Source organism: Stenella coeruleoalba (assembly GCF_951394435.1).
Source record: "Stenella coeruleoalba genome assembly, chromosome: 20".
In the NCBI taxonomy this organism is placed as follows: domain Eukaryota; kingdom Metazoa; phylum Chordata; class Mammalia; order Artiodactyla; family Delphinidae; genus Stenella; species Stenella coeruleoalba.
In genome coordinates this window covers 7,322,050-7,340,654 of record NC_137166.1, presented here as the reverse complement: position 1 = coordinate 7,340,654, position 18,605 = coordinate 7,322,050, and the positions used below count along the sequence as shown (strand labels likewise).

The 18,605-nt window shown below is 51.9% G+C and overlaps 1 protein-coding gene across 1 annotated transcript in view; it reads right to left on the bottom strand.

The window, feature by feature from the left end:
• Positions 1–18,605, bottom strand: part of LOC307179111 (polycystin-1-like protein 2) — a gene marked incomplete at both ends in the record, with an annotated part of 82,625 nt that overhangs the window by 26,069 nt on the left and 37,951 nt on the right. The window contains 11 exon segments of the mRNA XM_079907885.1: positions 1,384–1,627; positions 5,508–5,701; positions 6,260–6,482; positions 9,147–9,278; positions 9,953–10,060; positions 10,064–10,079; positions 11,122–11,183; positions 11,186–11,248; positions 12,844–12,921; positions 12,923–13,027; positions 14,564–14,703. Coding sequence (XP_079764011.1) covers positions 1,384–1,627; positions 5,508–5,701; positions 6,260–6,482; positions 9,147–9,278; positions 9,953–10,060; positions 10,064–10,079; positions 11,122–11,183; positions 11,186–11,248; positions 12,844–12,921; positions 12,923–13,027; positions 14,564–14,703 — 1,365 coding nt within the window.

The following is an 18,605-nucleotide window of genomic DNA, read 5'->3' as shown; positions in this document are numbered from 1 at the left end:
CTGCTTCCCAGGAATGAACCTAAAGCTGAGGGACGTAACGTATTAATGTTAAATCCCTTGGGCAGATCAAAGACAGCAGGATAAATGGGGCAACTATTACCTTTTTAAGTTTCATACCATCCTAACACGCTGAGAAGTATTGCTGTGTATAGGGGCGGTAGGGAATGTTGAAGGTTTCAGAGCTTTGTGACAATGCATCCTTGTATTCATTTGTGCGCCCAGTCACTCATGAATGTTTGTTGAAGGCTACTATGTGTCAGATGTGATGCACGTATCAGAAAAATAATCAGAACTTTGTTGTCACAATTGGTTGCACAAATGGTTATAGTTTGATCTCGTTTCTATCCTCAGACCTGACTTATTGTCAGGCAGATCTGGGTTCGAATTCTGGCCCCTGGGAGGGAGGTGGCTTTGGACTAGTTAATTGCCCTCTCCGCTCCTCAACTTGCCTCCTCTGTAAAATGATAGAGGTGCTATGCAGTAAAGGGTGAATTCAGCAGGCTTGGGTTATCCAAACCCCACACATTCCAAAGCATGGACCGGTTTTGGCCAGCTCATGGAAGATAACCTCTAAGTCCTTGAAATAGCCTGCATGATAAGAGTGTCTGACTATGTGGGGCCTTGGGCCACCCCAGGCAGTATGTGCTAACGATGTGATCTGTGGTGAGGGCTTTGGGCCACGCTCTGTCAGTCTGACCTAGGCAGGCATGGGGAGCAGTGGTTGCTGGAGACTAACTGAAGTCAGTCATGCAGGCTCCATACCTATGGGACTTACTCCCAAGAACACCGTGGGCACCAAGGGTCAGGGGAGCTTTCCTGGTTGGCTGTGCTTCACATGTGCTGTCACACGTCGTTGCTAGGATAATTCATCTGTCCCTAGGACTCCACTGGGAGAGGAATATTAGAAGCTCTTGCCTGATCCCTCCTGGACCCTTTCCTTTGCTGATTTTAATTTGTACCATTTTCACTATAATAAACCATAATCGTAAGGATTTATTTATTTATTTATGGTTTATTATAATAAACCATAATCGTAAGGATAGTGGCTTTTTTAAGTTCTGTGAGTCCTAGCAAATCACTGAACTCGAGGGTCTTGGGGACTCTCAGCACAGTACCTTCTCCTTGGGGCTATCATGAGCATTAAGTGGGGGTGGTACCTGGCACATAGTAAATTCTCAATAAGAGGTCAGTTTCATACTGCTCCTGATACTTTGATGAACAAGGACATTTTACTGGTCAAGAGGCTGAGGGGCCAGCTTACCTGAGATGACTCCAGGGGTCAAGGCCTGGATTTGCAGCTGGCCCCTCAGCTCCCCACCTGGGCTCCGTCCCCTGGAGCCCCTGCAAGGGGACACTCCTGTCCTCCCTCCTGCTGCTGGGGACTGTGCAGCCTCACCTTGGCCTGATCCTGAGCGTCCTTCCTCCTCACCCAGATCACCACCAGCACGTAGGCCACACAGAGGCAGCCTATGGTGGTCACGACCACAGGGCTGTCCGCGAAGGTGGCAAAGAGCTCAGCGGCCTGGCGGACGTCCACGGCATTGGGCATGACCAGGAGCGTGCTTCCACAGAAGGTGAGGTGGTTGCAGAGGCGGTGTATCTGGGAGCGGGTGGTCCGTGGCCCCCCGCAACCCCAGAGAGGCCCTGGTAGGGATATTCAGGGAGCACATCCCCACCCGCCCGAGCTCAAGTGGGGAGAACTGTGGGGGGGACACTGTCCTGGGGAGGGGCTGGGGAGGCTGCTGGGAGACCAGTTCCGGGATTCCTTTGGGCTTTTTTATTTAGTTAAGAATTAATTTTAAAATGCAGAGAGTAATGTCTATAATAAGCGTCTTTGCACCTGTCGTCCTCAGTGAGCAACTGTGTCCATCTTGCCAGTCTGCTTTGCCTTTTTTAGGTAAGAAGTATCACGTGTAAAATTGAAGTCCCTTCTGTCCGCCAGCCTCCAAAAGCAGCCGTCATCACCCATTTGGTGTGCGTCCTCACACTGCGTTCTCCCAGCGGGTGCTCATTCACTGGACAGCTATTTGTCGGGTGCTCCTTCCAGGCCAGGCGATGGGCAAGGTGCTGAGAGGACATTCAGGGTGACCAACTCATCTCAGTTTGCCAGAGACTTTCCTGCTTCTCACACTGAAAGCCCCCTTAGTCCCAGGCAAACTGGGACAGTTGGTCATCTTACACTGAAGAGCAAAAAAAAAAAGACGGAGGTTGGGGGAACCGTGCAAGCAAAAGGGAAGGACAGATATTTAAATACTAAGCTGGTGTCTCAGCACCAGGAAAAAATGCTCTAAATTTTACCCACCTTAGATTGAGGCGCCTGCGCGCCCCCGTCCTGGGCTCATGCTTTGAAGAGTCCCAGTCTAGCCGTCCTCAGGCTGCGCCCTTCCGCACAGGATGAGGAGTCGGGGGCGGGGCGGGGCATGCCCACCACAGCACATACCCCTCATCCAGGACTAAGGCGAGGTCCTAGGTGACCCCAAGAAAGATCCCCCACTTAAATTTTGCACTCTGGATGCCTCACTTGCCTCACCTAGTCCTGGCCCTGGCACGCCCACTTTTAGACGGTGGTTTGGGGACCTGGACCTCAGAATTCCCTGTTACAGGGCCTGCCCGGTCCCATTCCTCAGGGTCGTCCTTCTGTGAAGGACTGGCTACTGCTGTGGCCATCCCTGGGCACAAGGGTGGCAAAATGTGGGGAAACGGGGTGTGTAGATGGAACTTGGGCACGAGGTCCCTGGCGGTGTGGGGAGTGCGGTTGGGGGAGGGAGGAGACAGGGATGAGGCAGGGCAGGGCCCCCATCCGGCTCTTAATTCATACTCTGCACTTAGGGGCAGTCCTTCCCTAAAGGCCCCAGCCAGCCTGCAATCCACCCAGGGCCATTTGGTGGGTAAAGATTTAATTCAAACCCACAACCCAGCACTACCTTTTCATTCCAGGGTCCACAACGAGGTGGTAAGGTAGGAGGCAACAGAAAATACTGGCATGCGGAAAGTTCTGTGCCCAGCACCTGGTGAGGAAGAGCCCGCAGCAGCCCAAACATCCCCGCAGGTAATTCTTTTACCTTGAATGGGCCACGGAGAGAGGCCGAGCCCTCCAACAGCTGTGGCGTCAACTGCTTTATTGACAGATTTCACATGGGTCTTAGTTCCATGTTTGCTCACCGTTTCCCAATCCTGGTCAGCATTTGGCATACAGCTGTGGGTCTTACAGGAACCCTTGGCACACCCAGGAGGGGTGGGGCTAGTTCAGAGAAGAACCCCAAGCAAGTACCAGTGACAAGACCATCTCAGCGCTGGGAGCCCAGGGACCAGACCTGATTTATGCCTAACATCTTTGCCCTCCTGGATTTTCACAAAGACTTGGAGGACAGTGTCTTTCCCAGTCTTTTCCAGCACGAGAGTCCTTTTGAAAACCATAAATTACTCTGGAAAGACCGGAAAATTTTCATGAGATCCCCTCGTGACAGTAGTTTCACCTTTAGTATCCTTCGAGAAAAATGTACAAATAAGAATGTAGTTCTCAAACACCTTGCAATAATTCTGCATTTCCCCCCCTGATAAGGTCTGCAGTTTACAGATTTGGAACTTTCTTTAGTTATTTTGAGAATACAGTGGTGGTTTTCCATCCAAACTTAGTGATCGCATTTACTTATTTTTTTTCCCCATTCACTTATTTATGGCTCCTCAATGATCTCTGTATTGAGATCTCTGTATCAACATCTATACAATGAGCATCAGGTACCCAATATTGGGCTAATATAATTTTGGCACTATAACACAGCTCCCACATTCTTTTTTTTTTTTTTTTTTTGCGGTACGCGGGCCTCTCACTGCTGTGGCCTCTCCCGTTGCGGAGCACAGGCTCCGGACGCGCAGGCTCAGCGGCCATGGCTCACGGGCCCAGCCGCTCCGCGGCATGTGGGATCCTCCCGGACCGGGGCACGAACCCGTGTCCCCTGCATTGGCAGGCAGACTCTCAACCACTGCGCCACCAGGGAAGCCCCCACCTTCTTTTGTATACCCCACATTCATGTATGTGTGCATTAGTAGCTGTATACTCTTAATAACATAATAAGCACCTGGGAACCCATGACTCCACTCAAAAGCTAGGAACTTTCCAATAAGTTACGTTTAGCTAAGTGGTCCTCCCCCAATCCGTCCCCATGCTCCCCCTCAACCCAACCACATGCTGAAGCCTATGTCCATTGTTTTCCTTGATTTCCATTTTATATAGTTTTGTCTTCTCTATGCTCAGAGGGTCTAACACAGCAATCACTTTAATCTGTGGAGCACCTCCTATGTGCCAGGCACCACATTAAGTACTTTATACCCCTAACCTCGTCCAGGTCCCACCCTGTGGTAAGTGGCAGCCATCCTTTGTCCCCATTTGCAGATGGGAAAGTTCAGAGAGGTGGGGTGCCTTGTCCAAGGTCACCTTGCAAGTACTGATGACGTGGGATTGGACCCAAGTCTGTCTGATGGCAGAGCCAGTGCCACCAGCCCCTGCACCATCCTGTTCTGAGCCCCGGCCTTGGAAGGCAGGCTGCAGCGGGTATACTGCCAGCAACGTGGGGATCAGACAAGCTTTTGGTAGCGAGGACTCTAAAAGGTTGCAACATGCCCAGGGTCTCCTTCACGAGGTACAAAGACCTGTGCTTCAGGTCTGGGGAACCCACTGTCTTGGACATCTCAACGTGCCTTCATCTCTTCTTGGCACTTTGAGGGGGGCTCCTTATGTGCGGCAGCTAGAAGCAGGAGTTGACAAGGAAGCCAAAGATGCAGCAGAAACAAACACGGAAGGAGCTTGGCTTTAAGTCCCCTTCTGTGGCTCTGCTGGGACCTGGCTTCTTACACTACTTATGACTGTTGTCATTGGACATATGTGCCATTTGCTTCTTGTCTGTGTCCTCTGCTAGACTGAAAGCTCACTGGTTTTTCTCATCATTGTATCCCTATCAGTTGGCCTTGCATCTGGTGAATATTTGTAGAATGAATGAAAGAAGGTATATGGTGTAGGGGATGGAGACAGGTGTGTGACAAATTTCAACTAGATGTGGAGGTTGCTGTCCTTGGGGAGGGTATGGAAGTCCAACAGAGGGAGACTGAAAACATCTGCCACCCAAAGAAGGTGGCATTGGATTGGGCGATCGAAGGGTGAATCGGAGTTTTCCAGGCGGGATAGGGAAGAAGGGTGTCCTGGGGGAGACAGCAGCATATGCAAAGGCATGGAAGAAGGAAGGGGGACACTGATACCTCAAGGATGGCTTTTGATGGCCTCAAAGCCAATGTCTGTCACCAGGACAGTGTCATGGGCTTGGGTCCTTGGAGGCAGAGCTGAGCTGCCCTGAGACAGGGATCTGATTGCAATTAATAGGGCCCCATGCCTCCAAGGGCTCTGTGAGCTCTGGAGAAGCAGTGCGTCACGTCGCTTAGAGCTTTTGCTCTGGGGACAGACCTGGGTTTGAGTCTCAGCTCTACCACCTTCTTATTTGCTTCCCTTTCCTTACCTGGCACCTGGAGTTGTCCCAAGTACCCTGGACCTCATCCCAGAACACACAATGGGACAGGAAGGTGGTGATGCCAACTGTGAAGTCCCTGCCGGGAGCCGGCTCCAGGTCAGACTGGGGGATCACAGTCAGATAGTAGATGCCTTCTCCAAAATGCAGGTCCTCTGGGCTCAGGATCCATGTGGACAGCCCATCTTCAGGAAGCAGGGGTCCGGATCAGTCTGAAGCCTCATGGAAACTGGGCTAACATGACGGGAGAGGGGCACCAAGATGCCTTGGCAGGGAATCTGATCCTGATGGCCGCCCCGATGTCCTAGGAGTACCCTCTCCTCCTGAGACCAGGAGCATGGAAGAAGAGGCACTCCCAAGTCAGGGTGCTGAGCACAGCTGCCAAGTCAGACTGACCAGGGCTCAAATTCTGACTCTGTCCCTTCTTGGCTGTGTGACTTTGGGCCAGTTACTTAACCTCTCTGTTTTTATCTGAAAAGTAGAAATTTTATTCTTCTTCATCCCTAAGGGCTATTATGAGGATTGTAATGAGTTCAGTTCTGTGAGTGCTTGTCAGCTTCTTCAGGGCAAGTGTTCACCTAATATCACCTAGTAATAGTAATAATACCACCAACAGAAATAAGCACTGAATGTAGCAAGTGTTTTTCTGTTTTTCTTTTTCCCTATGGCCCTGATTCTCAAGTTTTAAGCTGGTCACATCCCCCAGGAAGCACCTCAAGAAACTGGCCCAGTGGTGGGACTACCTGGGACAGCCGTTGGCAGGAGGTGAGCTTGGGCGTCATCGCTGGTCACGCTGGGGTGGTAGCCGTAGCCCAGTCTGAGCATGAGTGGGATGTCAGGTCTCCAGTGCAGCTGGATCCCCAAAGCCACACCCCCTGAAGTCAGGTTCACCCACAGAGCTTCAGGTCTGGTCAGGTTCAACACAGTTGGCTCGCTGTGTTCTTCTGAAAACTGAGGCAGCAGGATCTGTCATCAGAAACAGTCAAATCAAGGGTGTGCCAGGACAGGAATGCCAGTGAGCGTCAGGGCTGCTGGGCAGGGTGAGCCCCTGGGGACCCGAAATCCACCCTAAGCTCTGCTCTTTCCACTAGTTTCCGGGGGCTGCCGTGACAAATGACCACAAACCTGGTGGCTTGAAACAACACAGATTTATTCTCTTACAGTTCTGGATGCCAGAAGCCTAAAACCAGTCTCACAGGGCTGCAGTTGGCAGGGCTAGTTCCTTCTGGAGGCTCCAGGGGAGAATCCCCTTCTTTGCCTATTCCAGCTTCTGGAGGTGCCTGCAGTCCTTTGGCTCATGGCCCCTCCTTGCATCACCCAACCTCTTGCTTCTGTCATCAAATCACCTTTTACTTTTCTGGAGTCAACTCCCCCTCTGCCTGCCTCTTAAAAGGACCTCTTGATGACACTGGGCTCACCCAGATAACCCAGGATCATCTCTATATTTCAGGATCTTTAACTTGAATCACATCTGCAAAGTCCCCTTTTGCTACGTCAGGTGACGTATTCACGGCTCAGGGATGAGGATGTGGATAGCTTGGGGACGTTTATTCAGCCAGTACTCATCGAGCTGTTCACCCCAGCTTGGGGCTGCATCTGCACAGAAAGTGCACAAGGATGGCATATGAACTAGTGGTGGTGTCGATCAAAGAGTGGAACAAGTAAGATTAAGTTAGGAGCACAGGCCGCAGAGGCACAGAGACCTCTGTTTGATCTTGGCTCTGCCCTGTATTAACTCTGGGACCTCTGACCAATTAACAGACCACTTTGAGCATCAGTTCCTTTTCTTTTTCTTTCGTTTTCTTTTTTTTTTTTTTTTTTTTTTGGCCTCACTGCACGACTTACGGATCTTAGTTCCGCGACCAGGGATCGAACCCAAGCCCTCAGCAGTGAAAACACAGAGTCCTAACCACTGGACCGCCAGGGAATTCCTGAGCCTCAGTTTCTTGTCATCGGTAGAATACATAGACTCACGGAGACTATTCAGAATGTCATCATGTACAAAATACTGAGTCAGGTGCCAGATACACAGTAGTGCTCACCGATCAGTTGCTGCTACTCCTCTGCTTTTACTGTTACATTAGAATTTCTCACAACCACTCTCCATTTAATCAGCTCTCCAGCTTAACTGATGCCCTCCATCCCCTTTTAAAAACAGACTGATTAATGCCCACCATGCACTTTTTATTTGCTCCTGGTGGCCCTCTACGGTAGACACAGGAATATGCCACCCAGCTCTCCCTTCTAGGAAGGACCTCCTACCCAGTCACAGGGAGTATGGTCAGCAGACAGGCTCCAGCTCTCAGCTCCTTTAGGGTCTGCCCTGAAGAATTTATTACTTATATTCCCTAGAAGCGGAGGACCTGCCATGCCACGCAGGGCCACAAGGGAAGCACTCGGTCAGGATGCAGGAACAGGCAAGGGGGAAAGCGTAGTCCACAGCTTTATTGGGGTTTCCACAGGAAAGGCAAGACAGGGCATAGAAAACAGCTTAGGATTGGCCAGTCTGAATAATTCCAGCAGACTTTGGCTATAGGGCTGGTCTCTAGTTGGTACCTGGCCCTGGGATGATTTGGGGCAGAGCTTGAATATTGGCCTGGTGTGTGAGTGAGATAAAGGGGGTGGTTGGGGTATAGACTCAGGACTGGTTGGCGTTCACATGAAAGGTGTGCCCTGGCAGAGCCCTTGCTCTCTCTGAGAACTGGCTGGCCCCGAGGGGCAGTCTCTCCCCACCAGCAAGGTTTCTAAGGTATCAAAACATCATAACATACAGAAGATAGCAAACACGATTGCTAGAGCCCTGGTGGCTGCTACTTGCTGCAGAGCCCCCTCTGGGTTGACTGAGCCTCTGTGGAGTCCGGATTGTAGTCTGACTTCTGTCCAATCCTGTTTTCTTTCTTCACTCGCCACAAGCATTGATCTCTAGCAAGCATCTTGCACCACAAACACCTTCTCAGTGCCGGCTTCCAGGGAACCCAACCTACAACATCTCTCTAGTAATCCTGGCAGCCCCTCCTACCTGTCAGGCTGTATGCTCAACAATAGACAGCTGTGTCTGATCCCACACCTGCTAACGTCCATCGTACTTGTGATTGTAAGGGTCTGTTTCGATGATAGCTCTCATAGAGTGATAAGTTAACAAAGTAGGAGTGTAAAAGAACTATTTGCATAAAAACTTAAGTTGAAGGCTTTGAGAAGACTCAATAAAGATGAGTGGGGAAAAATTGTTATTGAATTAGTCACTGATGAGAAAACTGTAGAAGATTAGAAGAAAAGTCATTAAAATCTCAAAAGAATCTGAACTCGTACCAGTGTGCCTACATTTTTTATTCACTTTAAAGAACATCTAACCATGTTCAGGGGATGATTTATGTAGTGAAGATGATTAAAATTCCAATCAACAGATTTAAAGAAACTTTCAGTTGTACACCTTAAGATTGATGATGACGTACATTTATAGTTTTACGTTAAAATACAATGCTTAAGGGAGGATAAAGATCATTTTTAATGATTCTCTTCTTTAATCTTTTTCTTTTTTTTTTTTCCCATAACCGACCAACTTTTGGTTCCAACCAAGTTGAAAAAGAAGACAGAAGCACCTCCTGACTTCTGAGAGCACCCCAAGTCTACCTTGATATCCTCCGACAGATTCTTCACAGGGATGAGCTGTCCACTAGGGCTGGTCAGAGGGAGGCCACCAACAGTTCCACTGACATCGAAGTGACTTCGTGCTGGGAATGGGTTCTTTGGGAAACTCTTCATCTGAAACCAGGAACAAAGAGTGTCAGCCAAGGGCCCCGAAGGCCGGAAGGTGACTAGTTCCCTGTGTGAAGGATGAGGTTTCCTAAGATGGGATGGACAAGTGGCTCTTGCCCTGTGGGGTGACTGGGAGGGCCCCCCGCCTTTAGCTGCTGCTGTCTGTCCTGGTATGTGTCTTCCCTTCAGCATTGTGGCTTCAGAAAGCTGGGCCTAGAGACCCAATCGGACTTGTTACAGCTGAGCAGTTACTGGGCTATAAACAGTCTGAGCCTTTCTTCCTGCAAAGCCAGCAAGTCTCTAAGAGAAAGAAGTTTGTCTGCTTTCTCTGAGGCTCAAGGAGCAGAGAGTCAGATGTGCCCTAATTTGGGAATGGAAAGAGCCCTGAGTTTACTGTTTCCTAGCTATGGAACAAAGTCTGAAGAGCTTAATTTCCAATGACTAACTAAACCAGGGCTGCTGGAGAAATTCCACAGCACAGTAGAAAGAGGATGGACTGGGGAGTCAGAGGCCTGCCACTTTGCTTGTGGCCTCAGGCAAGTCACTGAACCTCACCTGTAAAATGGGCATAATAATTCCATAATTGACAGGGTTGTTATCAACATAAATGAGCAAATATATGTGCAGGTGCTTTGCAAACTCTAAAGGGCTGTTCCCAGGGAGATTCCTTCCGTTGTTACCCTTATGTCCACAGGCACCCTACCATCCTCCATGGAGCCAAGGGAGGGGGCAGCAGGCAGGGTGAAGGTCGCAGAGCTGGCAGCAGCAACGTGCACAGGGGAGCCTCGCTAACTCCGGGGCTGTATTCTTTCCACAAGGTGAGAACAGAGGTGCCAGGAGAGAGGGGAGAAGGTCAGAGTCAGAGGAAGATCTGCCCACCTCTTGCTCTACAGGGATCCCGGCTTTAGCACCAGAGTGGGCGGCTCTTTTGTGATCCCTGTAGATAGTTCTGCGTATTTACATCAGTAGGAGCAGCATAGAAGGCAGCCAATGTCTCCACTCTGGGCTGGCGGCTCCCTGAGGACAGGGCTGTGGCCAGGTTTGCCTACTGTGGCACCCCAGTGCCTAGAGCAGCGCCTGCCTCATGATGGTGGTCAATACGTATTTTGTTGAATGAATAAATGAGCTTGGCTGTAGACATTTCCCCAGACTTATCTCCCCTACCTACTTGACCTCTGATGTCATGGGCTCCCATAAAGCCATCTTTACTGGCCTTTGACCTCATCCCATCCGAGTAGGCTGGGGATCTGGTTTCAGACCCTAGTGCTGATCCGGATGCTGCTCTGGGAAACTGCCCCTGGGATCCAGGAGAGCACCCCTGGCAGGAGGAGCCAAGGGAGGGTGCTCGGAGCCGGGGGTCTCAGCGGTGCCTGCAGCGTCGTCCAGCCCACGACTGTCAGGAGGAGGGATGGAAGGGGGAGGGCATCCCCAGGCACTGGAGGAGGGCTCAGTGAGTGGTAGGCAGGAGCTCCACGGAGAAACTCCCAAGGCAAGTGCGTCCGGAATCCCCACAGGTCCACGGAGCAGCAGGCTTGCCAGACACACTCTGGGTGAGGTTAAAAGTGGGCTAGTCCCCTTCATTCTGCTCCCTCACCCGCACAGCCCAACATGACCCGTCTCTCGGGACACACGTGTGGCTCTGACACTGGCGTGGTGCTCACCACGTCCCTTCCTGTGCTGCGCAAACACCCAACACGGGGACCTTCTCCTGGTGAAAAGCCCCTTCCACTCTAGGTCCCATCACTTCCCCCACTGCCAGGCAGGTCTCCTGGGCTCTGCCTGTCACAGGGTCTTGGGATGTGGGTGTGGCATGAGCCAGGTCAGGGGATGCCACAGTGTAGCTGGTTACCTGTTTGTGTACACGGAGATGGAGGGGGCGGCCAGCGTGGCTGGAAGGCCCCCGGGCAGTCCCCACCCGGCAGGACGGCGGCCTGCATGTGCCCCACAGCTCCTAGCAGCTGGGGCACTATGGCTGTCTGGAAAAGGAAGCAGGGGACACTGCTGTGGACCGGTGTCCGTATACCACCTCTGGTTACTGCCACCAGGCTAGTGAGCCCTTTGGCAGGGACTGGCAGAGGAGCAAGGCGGAGACCATGATGGAAGGCCCCTTCCTGGGCACCAGGCGCTGTAGGGAGCCAAGAGTGAGCACTTAGAAGATTCCAGACTCTGCCAGCAGGTGCTTTACCTCCCCTGCTTGGCAGAGGGGGAGACAGAGGCACAGAGAGAGTGATGACTTGCGGTGGCCACGCACTGATAGGGGGAAGTGCCGGGATCATGGCAGGGCTCACTGTGCGCCTGTCCGTGCTGCTCCATTGGACCCTGACATCTGCCCACAGCCCAGGTCTTATTCGTGGGGAAATGGAAAGTCACAGGCAGAGCCATTGCACGGGGTCACCCGGGCTCAGACTCCAGTCGCCATGCAACCCAAGCCCTTGGGTGAAGATGTGGCGTCGCTGAAGCCAAGGCAGGCGTGGGGAGCAGGAGGGCTGGACGTCTGTGCAGAGTTCCTATCAGTGCGCAGGCTGCGCGTGTGTGCATGCGTTCTGTCTGATGGGTGTGCGACCGTACGTGCGTGAATGTGAGTGTTATGTGTGTGTTGAGGGGGACTGGGTGTGAATGTGTGTGTGTGAGTGTAAGTGTGTGAATGTGTGTCTGAGTGAATGTGGTTTGAGGGTGTGGGAGTATAAGTATCTGAGCATGAATGAGTGTGCGTATGTGGTTTTGTGTGTGACTGCAACCATATATGAGAGTCTGTGTGTTTGTGTGACTGTGTGGCCCTGTGTGAAGATAGGAGTGTAAATGTGCATGTGTGTGAGTGTGTGCTGGAGTGTGTGCTTCCCGATGTATGTGAGCATAAATGAGTGCCTAGAAGTGTGTGTGAATGTGTGTGTGTGATTGAAGGTGTGTATGAGTGTTAGTGTTCGTGGGTGTGTGTGAGTGTGTGGATATGTGTTTGAGTGTGTTTGTGTGACCACGTGCGAGAATGTGTGTGTGAGTTCTTCTTGAATGCAGTGAAGGCTCCGCATGGTAAAGGGCTGTGGAGCAGCAGGTAATGGGTTCTGTGGCTCCGTCATGATGATGTCCTGGGGGCTGCGGCCGCATGAGGCTGTGCTGCAGCTCTTCTTACTCTGGGGGCTGCCTCTCTTCTAAAGATGTTCTGTATCCTTGGCTAAATGAACCAGGAGTTGGATTCAAACTTGCAAAGGTGAGCCTACGATCTCTCCAACGGGTGGCCTCTCCAGGATGAGGCAGAGCTTGTCCACCTACTACAGATGAGGAGATGAGGCTGCAGGAAGTTGTGTCACTGGCCCACGTCACAAGGCTTGTGAGTGACAAGGTCAGGGTTCAAACTCAGGCCGCCTCTTTTGAAGGCTGCACTTGGCCTGCTGTACCACACTGCCTCCCAGAAGCTCTAGTCTCTGGAGCCTTTCTTTCAGCTCCTAGAAGGGACTTTAACCTCAGTGCCTCAGTTTCCTCATCTGCAAGATGTGGAGAAAGATCCACCTAGAAGTGCTGGTATGAGCTGGGCACGCGGTAAGCGTGACGTTTGTGTCTGGGCTGGGACACCTACCTGGCTGCCATTGGCCCCTGCAGGCTCTTCTGGTCTGTCCCTCAGGGAAGCTTCCAGCACGCTGCACACAGCCTGGAACCAGGTCTCCGGTGGCCTCCTGGTGCCTCTGGTCCTCAGGATGGGCCTCGGCACTCACTGCCAACAGGGCCTCACTGGCATGCTGCAGAGCCCGGCTGGCCTCCTGCTGGGCTCACCCCAAGGAGGAGGAAGAACAGCATGCGCCCCTGCCTGGGTTAGATCAGCCTCTGGGCCATTCCAGGGACCAGCGCTGCAGTGGAGGGGAGCAAGGTGGGGGCTCAAGCCAGGGAAAATCTGGGCTGGGCCCGTCACACAAGCTGCCTGTGTCGCTGACTTGAGGCCAGGTGTCTCTTCCCTATCATGTGCTAAGTTCCTTCAGGACACTAGCCTCATGCATCTCTGGATCTTTCCCAGAGTGCCTTGCACAATGCCCAGCACAGAGTAGGCATTCAGTAAACATTCACTGACTTGAGATAGCCGGCCGGCTGGATGGCTGGCTGGATGGCTGGATGGATGGACATAGCACTTACTCCGATTTTGTAATTATATGTGTATTTGTGAAACGGTTTAGTAACTGGCGGGCCCAGTTGTCTAAAAGTGCCATGAAGGCAGAGGCCATGTCTATGTGATTTGCTGATGAATTTTCAATGAGTTGCATGGTACCTGGCATATACTAGGCATCGGGGAAGCACTTATTGAATGAATGAAAAAATTAATGTGTGGATAAATGAGTGGAAGGGTGGAGAGACGGATGTATATGTACGTGTATAGATGTATGTGCATAGAAGGGATGCATGAGCAAATGGATATGTAAAGTGGGAAGTATGATATTAGGGTGATCAGGGTCCCAGAAATAAAGGTCAGCATAGCAGGCTCCAGGACCAGGAATGTGAGGGGGACAACCTCCTGACAGAGTGGGTGGGGCAGAGCCAAGACAGCTGTCCCCTTTACCGCTTAGGCTTCTTTATTGACATTTGTCTGCCACAGCGTTGGGAACGTGGTGATTCAATTTGAGTTCTCCAAGAAGCAGGCCCTAAGGCAAGAATTTGAACAACCAGTCATTTATTTGGAGATAATCCCAGGAAACGCTGGAAGCAGAATGGGGAAGTGAGACAGAGAAGGGTAGGAAGCCAGTCCAGGGCGTGTGATCAAGCCACTTACCTGGGGCTCAGTCCTACTTGGGAGGTCTCCACCAAGAGGAGCAGGGGAGCCGGGGTATCTGTACCCCAGCCCATTAGTCACTGAGAACTGCATTGACCCCCTGATATGTCCAACCTGCCATGTGGGCAGGCAGAATGGACTCTGGAGGGGAGGTCAGAGAAGGCCCCCAGGCAAAGAAAGGCAAGAGCTGGCAGCTGGACATCACAGTGCACTCAAGTGGGGGACATGGTCGGGTCAGCAGCAGCATCTGGACACACCCTTGACCACCCAATGATTAGTTAGATTCAGGTGTGCACCGGCTGGTGGGGGAGTGAGGTGTGTGAGCACACAGGCCATCACAAGCAGAGGGAGACACAGGGCTGTGAGAGGGGCACCTTCCCTCCCTTGGCATCGCCCATGTGGGACCCTTGGGAACAAGAAGGCAGAAGTCTTGGAGGCCCTGTGACTGAGGGACCTGCGACCTGGGTTGGGGTTTGTTGTCAGCCACGCACCGCAGAGGTGCACGTCCTATTGCCTGGCTCAGCGGGTGGGAACTACTCACCTGGGCCAAGGGCGTGAGCTCCTCACTGTGGCGGATCACCTCTTTCAGTGCCTCGGCCAGCTCCTGCACCTTCTGCATGTCCCCCAAGGTGGTGCTGACCACAGGCAGTGACCCCGCAGACACAGGTTGTGCTCTCTGACCTTGGCATAGACATAGGAAGGTGGGGAGAGGAAATGTAATTCCAGTGGCTTGATGAAGCTGTTTCAGAAAGATTTGGGGTCTGAGAAAGTGACCAGGCTCATGTGGGGTTTTCCAAAGCCGGTAGACTTCTTCTTGTCTCCTAGGATGTGTGGTGGGCAGAATCATAGCCTCCCAAAGATAGCTACATCCTAATCCCTGAAATCTATGGATATGTTACTCACATGGCCAAAGGCACTTCGGCAGAATCACTTTGGAGATTTGATTAGGTTAAGGATTCTGAAATGGGGAGAGTATCCTGTATTAACCAGTTGGGACCAATGTAATCACAGGGGTCTTTACTAGAGGGAGGTAGGAGGGTCAGAGTCAGAGAAGATGTGATGATGGAGGCAGAGGTGGTGGAGAGGGAAAGGGAGATGGAGATGGGGAGAGAGGGACAGAGGGAGAGGGTCAGGATTTGAAGATGCTGGTGTTGAAAATGGAGCAGGAAATGTGAGCAGATTCTAGAAGCTGGAAAAACCAATGGGTGGATTCTCCTCTAGAGCTTCCAGACAGTTCACAGCCCCGCCACCGCTTTGGTTTTAGCCCAGTGAGACTCATTTCAAACTTCTGACCTCCAGAAATGTAAGATAATAAATATGTGTTGTTTTAAGTCATAAAGTTAATGGTTATTTGTTATAGCAGCAGGAGGAAACTAATACAGGATGTCTCAAGCTTTCTGCAAATCTTGAAATCAAATCTGTAGTATCTGGGGAATTCCCTGGCAGTCCAGTGGTTAGGACTCTGCACTCTCACTGCCAAGGGCCTGAGTTCGATCCCTGGTCAGGGAACTAAGATCCCATGTGCCACATGGCACGGCCAAAAAAAAAAAAAAATCTGTAAAACCTGGCATTATTTAAAAACAAATGGTGTCTCAGGGTCTCACTGTGACTAAAATGGCATGAAATTCAGAAATTGGATTACTTTGTTGGCCCAGTATGGATGGGAGGTCTTGTTGCAGACTTGGGTCCCTGTGTGCCTTTGGGGCAATGGGGACAAGGATCCCTCCAGCCATCCCTGAACTCCAGCCTTAAGCCAGACCTCCTGCGGCTTCCGGGGAGCATGCTTTCTAAGCCACAAAGCCCTAATGAGAGGGGCTGGCTTTGGCTGAGGCAGAGAAAAACCTAAGAATATAATTTTAACACCACCCCATCGAACTTTCTGCATTTATAGAGATGTTCTGTTCCTGTTTTGTCCAGTAACATAGCCGCTTGCCAAATGTGACTACATATTAAGCCCTTGAAATGTGGCTAGTGCAACCAGAGAACTGAATTTTTAACTTTATTTCATTAAAAGTCATTTTAATTTAAATGTACGTAGCCAGACATGGCTCATGGCAACAATCTGGAAGAGCACAGATAGAGGTGAGTAATCCCTCTTACCCTCCCGTCCTGCTTGCTACTCACAACTCACTCTTCTAACCGTCTAACAGTCGTTCACAGCAGCTGCAGAGTTTGAGCATGTCTGCCAACAGCTCAGGGTGCAGCCAGGCTTCCATTCAGGGCGTGGCTTGGATGGAGGAAAGAATAGCCCTGTCTATGAAGGGACTCCTGTCAGAACGTTCTGGAAGGAAAGTCAGGTAATGGATAATCTCATGTTTGCCTCTGCAGCTCTTCGCCATCCTTGGTCGCCATCCTGGAGGCTGCTTTCATGGAGATGTCACTGGCTGCTGAGCCTCTGGCTCGTGGATTCACTCAGCGGGAGACGAGAGGGCAGGAGGAGAGAGAGCTGGAAGCTTTGCTCCCGGTGCCCTCCCTGCCGGGGTTGCCTGCCTCATCCTTCAAAGCCACCGGTCCTACCGGGGAGCCCCCTCCACGCGTAGCTGCCCCTTGAGGATACTGGTCACTTCAAGGTGAGCCCCTGGGGGCCTGTGTTCTCTGTCGTTTGTTTCTGAAACCTTGCCCCCGGTTTTCTCAACAGAGCCCTTCTTAAAATCTTCTCCATTGCCCAGTTAGAGCTTGACGTCTGTCTCCCGGCAGGACTCTGGTGTTTCATGAGAAGACCTTGTGTCAGGCTGTGCAGTCTGTGTGCTTAGGACCCCAGGGCATCCAAAGGGAAGTTTGCTGTAAGTTATGCTCGGGGTGAATGAGAGCCAGGTGGGGTGTGCGGGGGGTAGGAGTGAGGGAACTAGGTGAAGGAAGGGGCTGCGGTGAGAGGGCTGGAGGTGGGCAGGGGAAGAGCGAACCTGGGTTTGCTCCTGTCTTCACCACCTACTGGAAATGTGGACCCGGGAAAGCTGCTCACATCCTCGGTACCGTGCTGAGGACTTTCAGGCAAATCCTTCAGGAACCAGAGGAGCCTGTCTTCTGTCCTCCGTGCCCAGCAGGTGTGATGCTGTGTGTGGTGCACGCAGGTAGCATGCCTGGGAGCACACACTGGGAGTGGAAGTAATCATACCTTTTGCCAGAGTTGTTTCTAATGCTAGGTTGTAGCACATGGAATGGCCATTTTTGTGGATTGAAACTGGTTGAATGTTGGCAGTTTCATATGATTTGACCCACAGCTACAGTGAATGTAATTCTTAACATTCACCACAACCTTATGAGGAAAATACTGTTATTGTCCCTGTTTTCCAGGTGGGGAAACTGAGGCTTAGAGAGATTCAGGCCTGTGTCAATAGAGATGGTAAATGACAGAGCTGGGACAACATCAAACCATTAACCGTATGACCAAGATGGGGTCACTTTTCTCCTCTGGGCCTCGGTTTCATCCTCTTTAGTAGGAAGAGACTGGAGTGGTACCCTCTACATTCCCTCCCGCCCTAGAAACCTGTGGCTCCTTGAGACTGAGCAGAGAAAGCAGGCTTCCTTCATCCTGTGTCACTCACTGAAAGGACCAGAAGAGGGAGGTGACATCAACAGCTCGGGAGGCACCAAAGACTTCTCCACAGGTCCGTGGACCCCACTGCCCACCCCGAATGGCTGCATACAGACCCCAGGGCCCCAGCAAAGGGACAAAGGAGTCCATCGGGAGCACCTTTTGCTGGCGTCCTCTCTCAGCGGCTGCCCGGAGCCCGGCCCTTGGCACTGCTGGTCCAGCACGGATGACACAGACCTGGCCAGCTGGAAGAGCTGCTCAGGGCCATGCCCGCCCTACAGAGTGGCGGTGACATTGTCCCACACTGTGGCCTGAAATGCCGCATCCTCCACACGGGTGCCTCCACGTGCGGCCTAACGGGAGACCAGAGACATGCTCAGAGCAGGAGGGTCTCAGCCCATCGGTTCTTGTTCCAGAACCTGGAGCCTGAAGTTCCTGGCCTGCACGTGGTGAAGCAGAGCAGCGCTGGACGGCTTGGCGCCTGGCATGGGGGCTCTTCCGAGGCTGGAGGGCAGGGGACCCACTTGTGCCAGCAGCCAACGGCCACCAAAAGCAAGTCTCAGGCAGGTCATTACTTCTCCCCTCACTGCCCTCCTCATCGTGCTCTCAGGCCCTTCCACTCCAGCACGCTTCTGACCCTTGAAGTTCACTTGAGATTTTATCCAGCCTCTGCCTTATAGACCTGTTGGCTGATCTGGGTCCTCCTTCTTCTGGACTCTGAAGGCACTTGGCCTAACTCACCCCCTGGATCCTTCTGCCGCCATCTCCCTCAGGTCCCCCACCCCAAGTCCCCCAGGCCCTTCCCCTATACTGGCCACTAGTCATAAGATCTACAAAGGTAGAGACCACATCTCTTTTGTCCACGGCTATATCCCCAAGACCGGGCACATAGTAGGTGCTCTGTAAATACATGTTGAAGGAATGAATGAATCAACCACTCATCTGGTCATACCCTTGGCTCCCTTCAACCCGACCACCCTTTTGTTGAGGTTTAGACAAGTCAAGAAGTTGTCTTAGTAGAGAAACAGTGGCTGCCAGCCACCTTAAC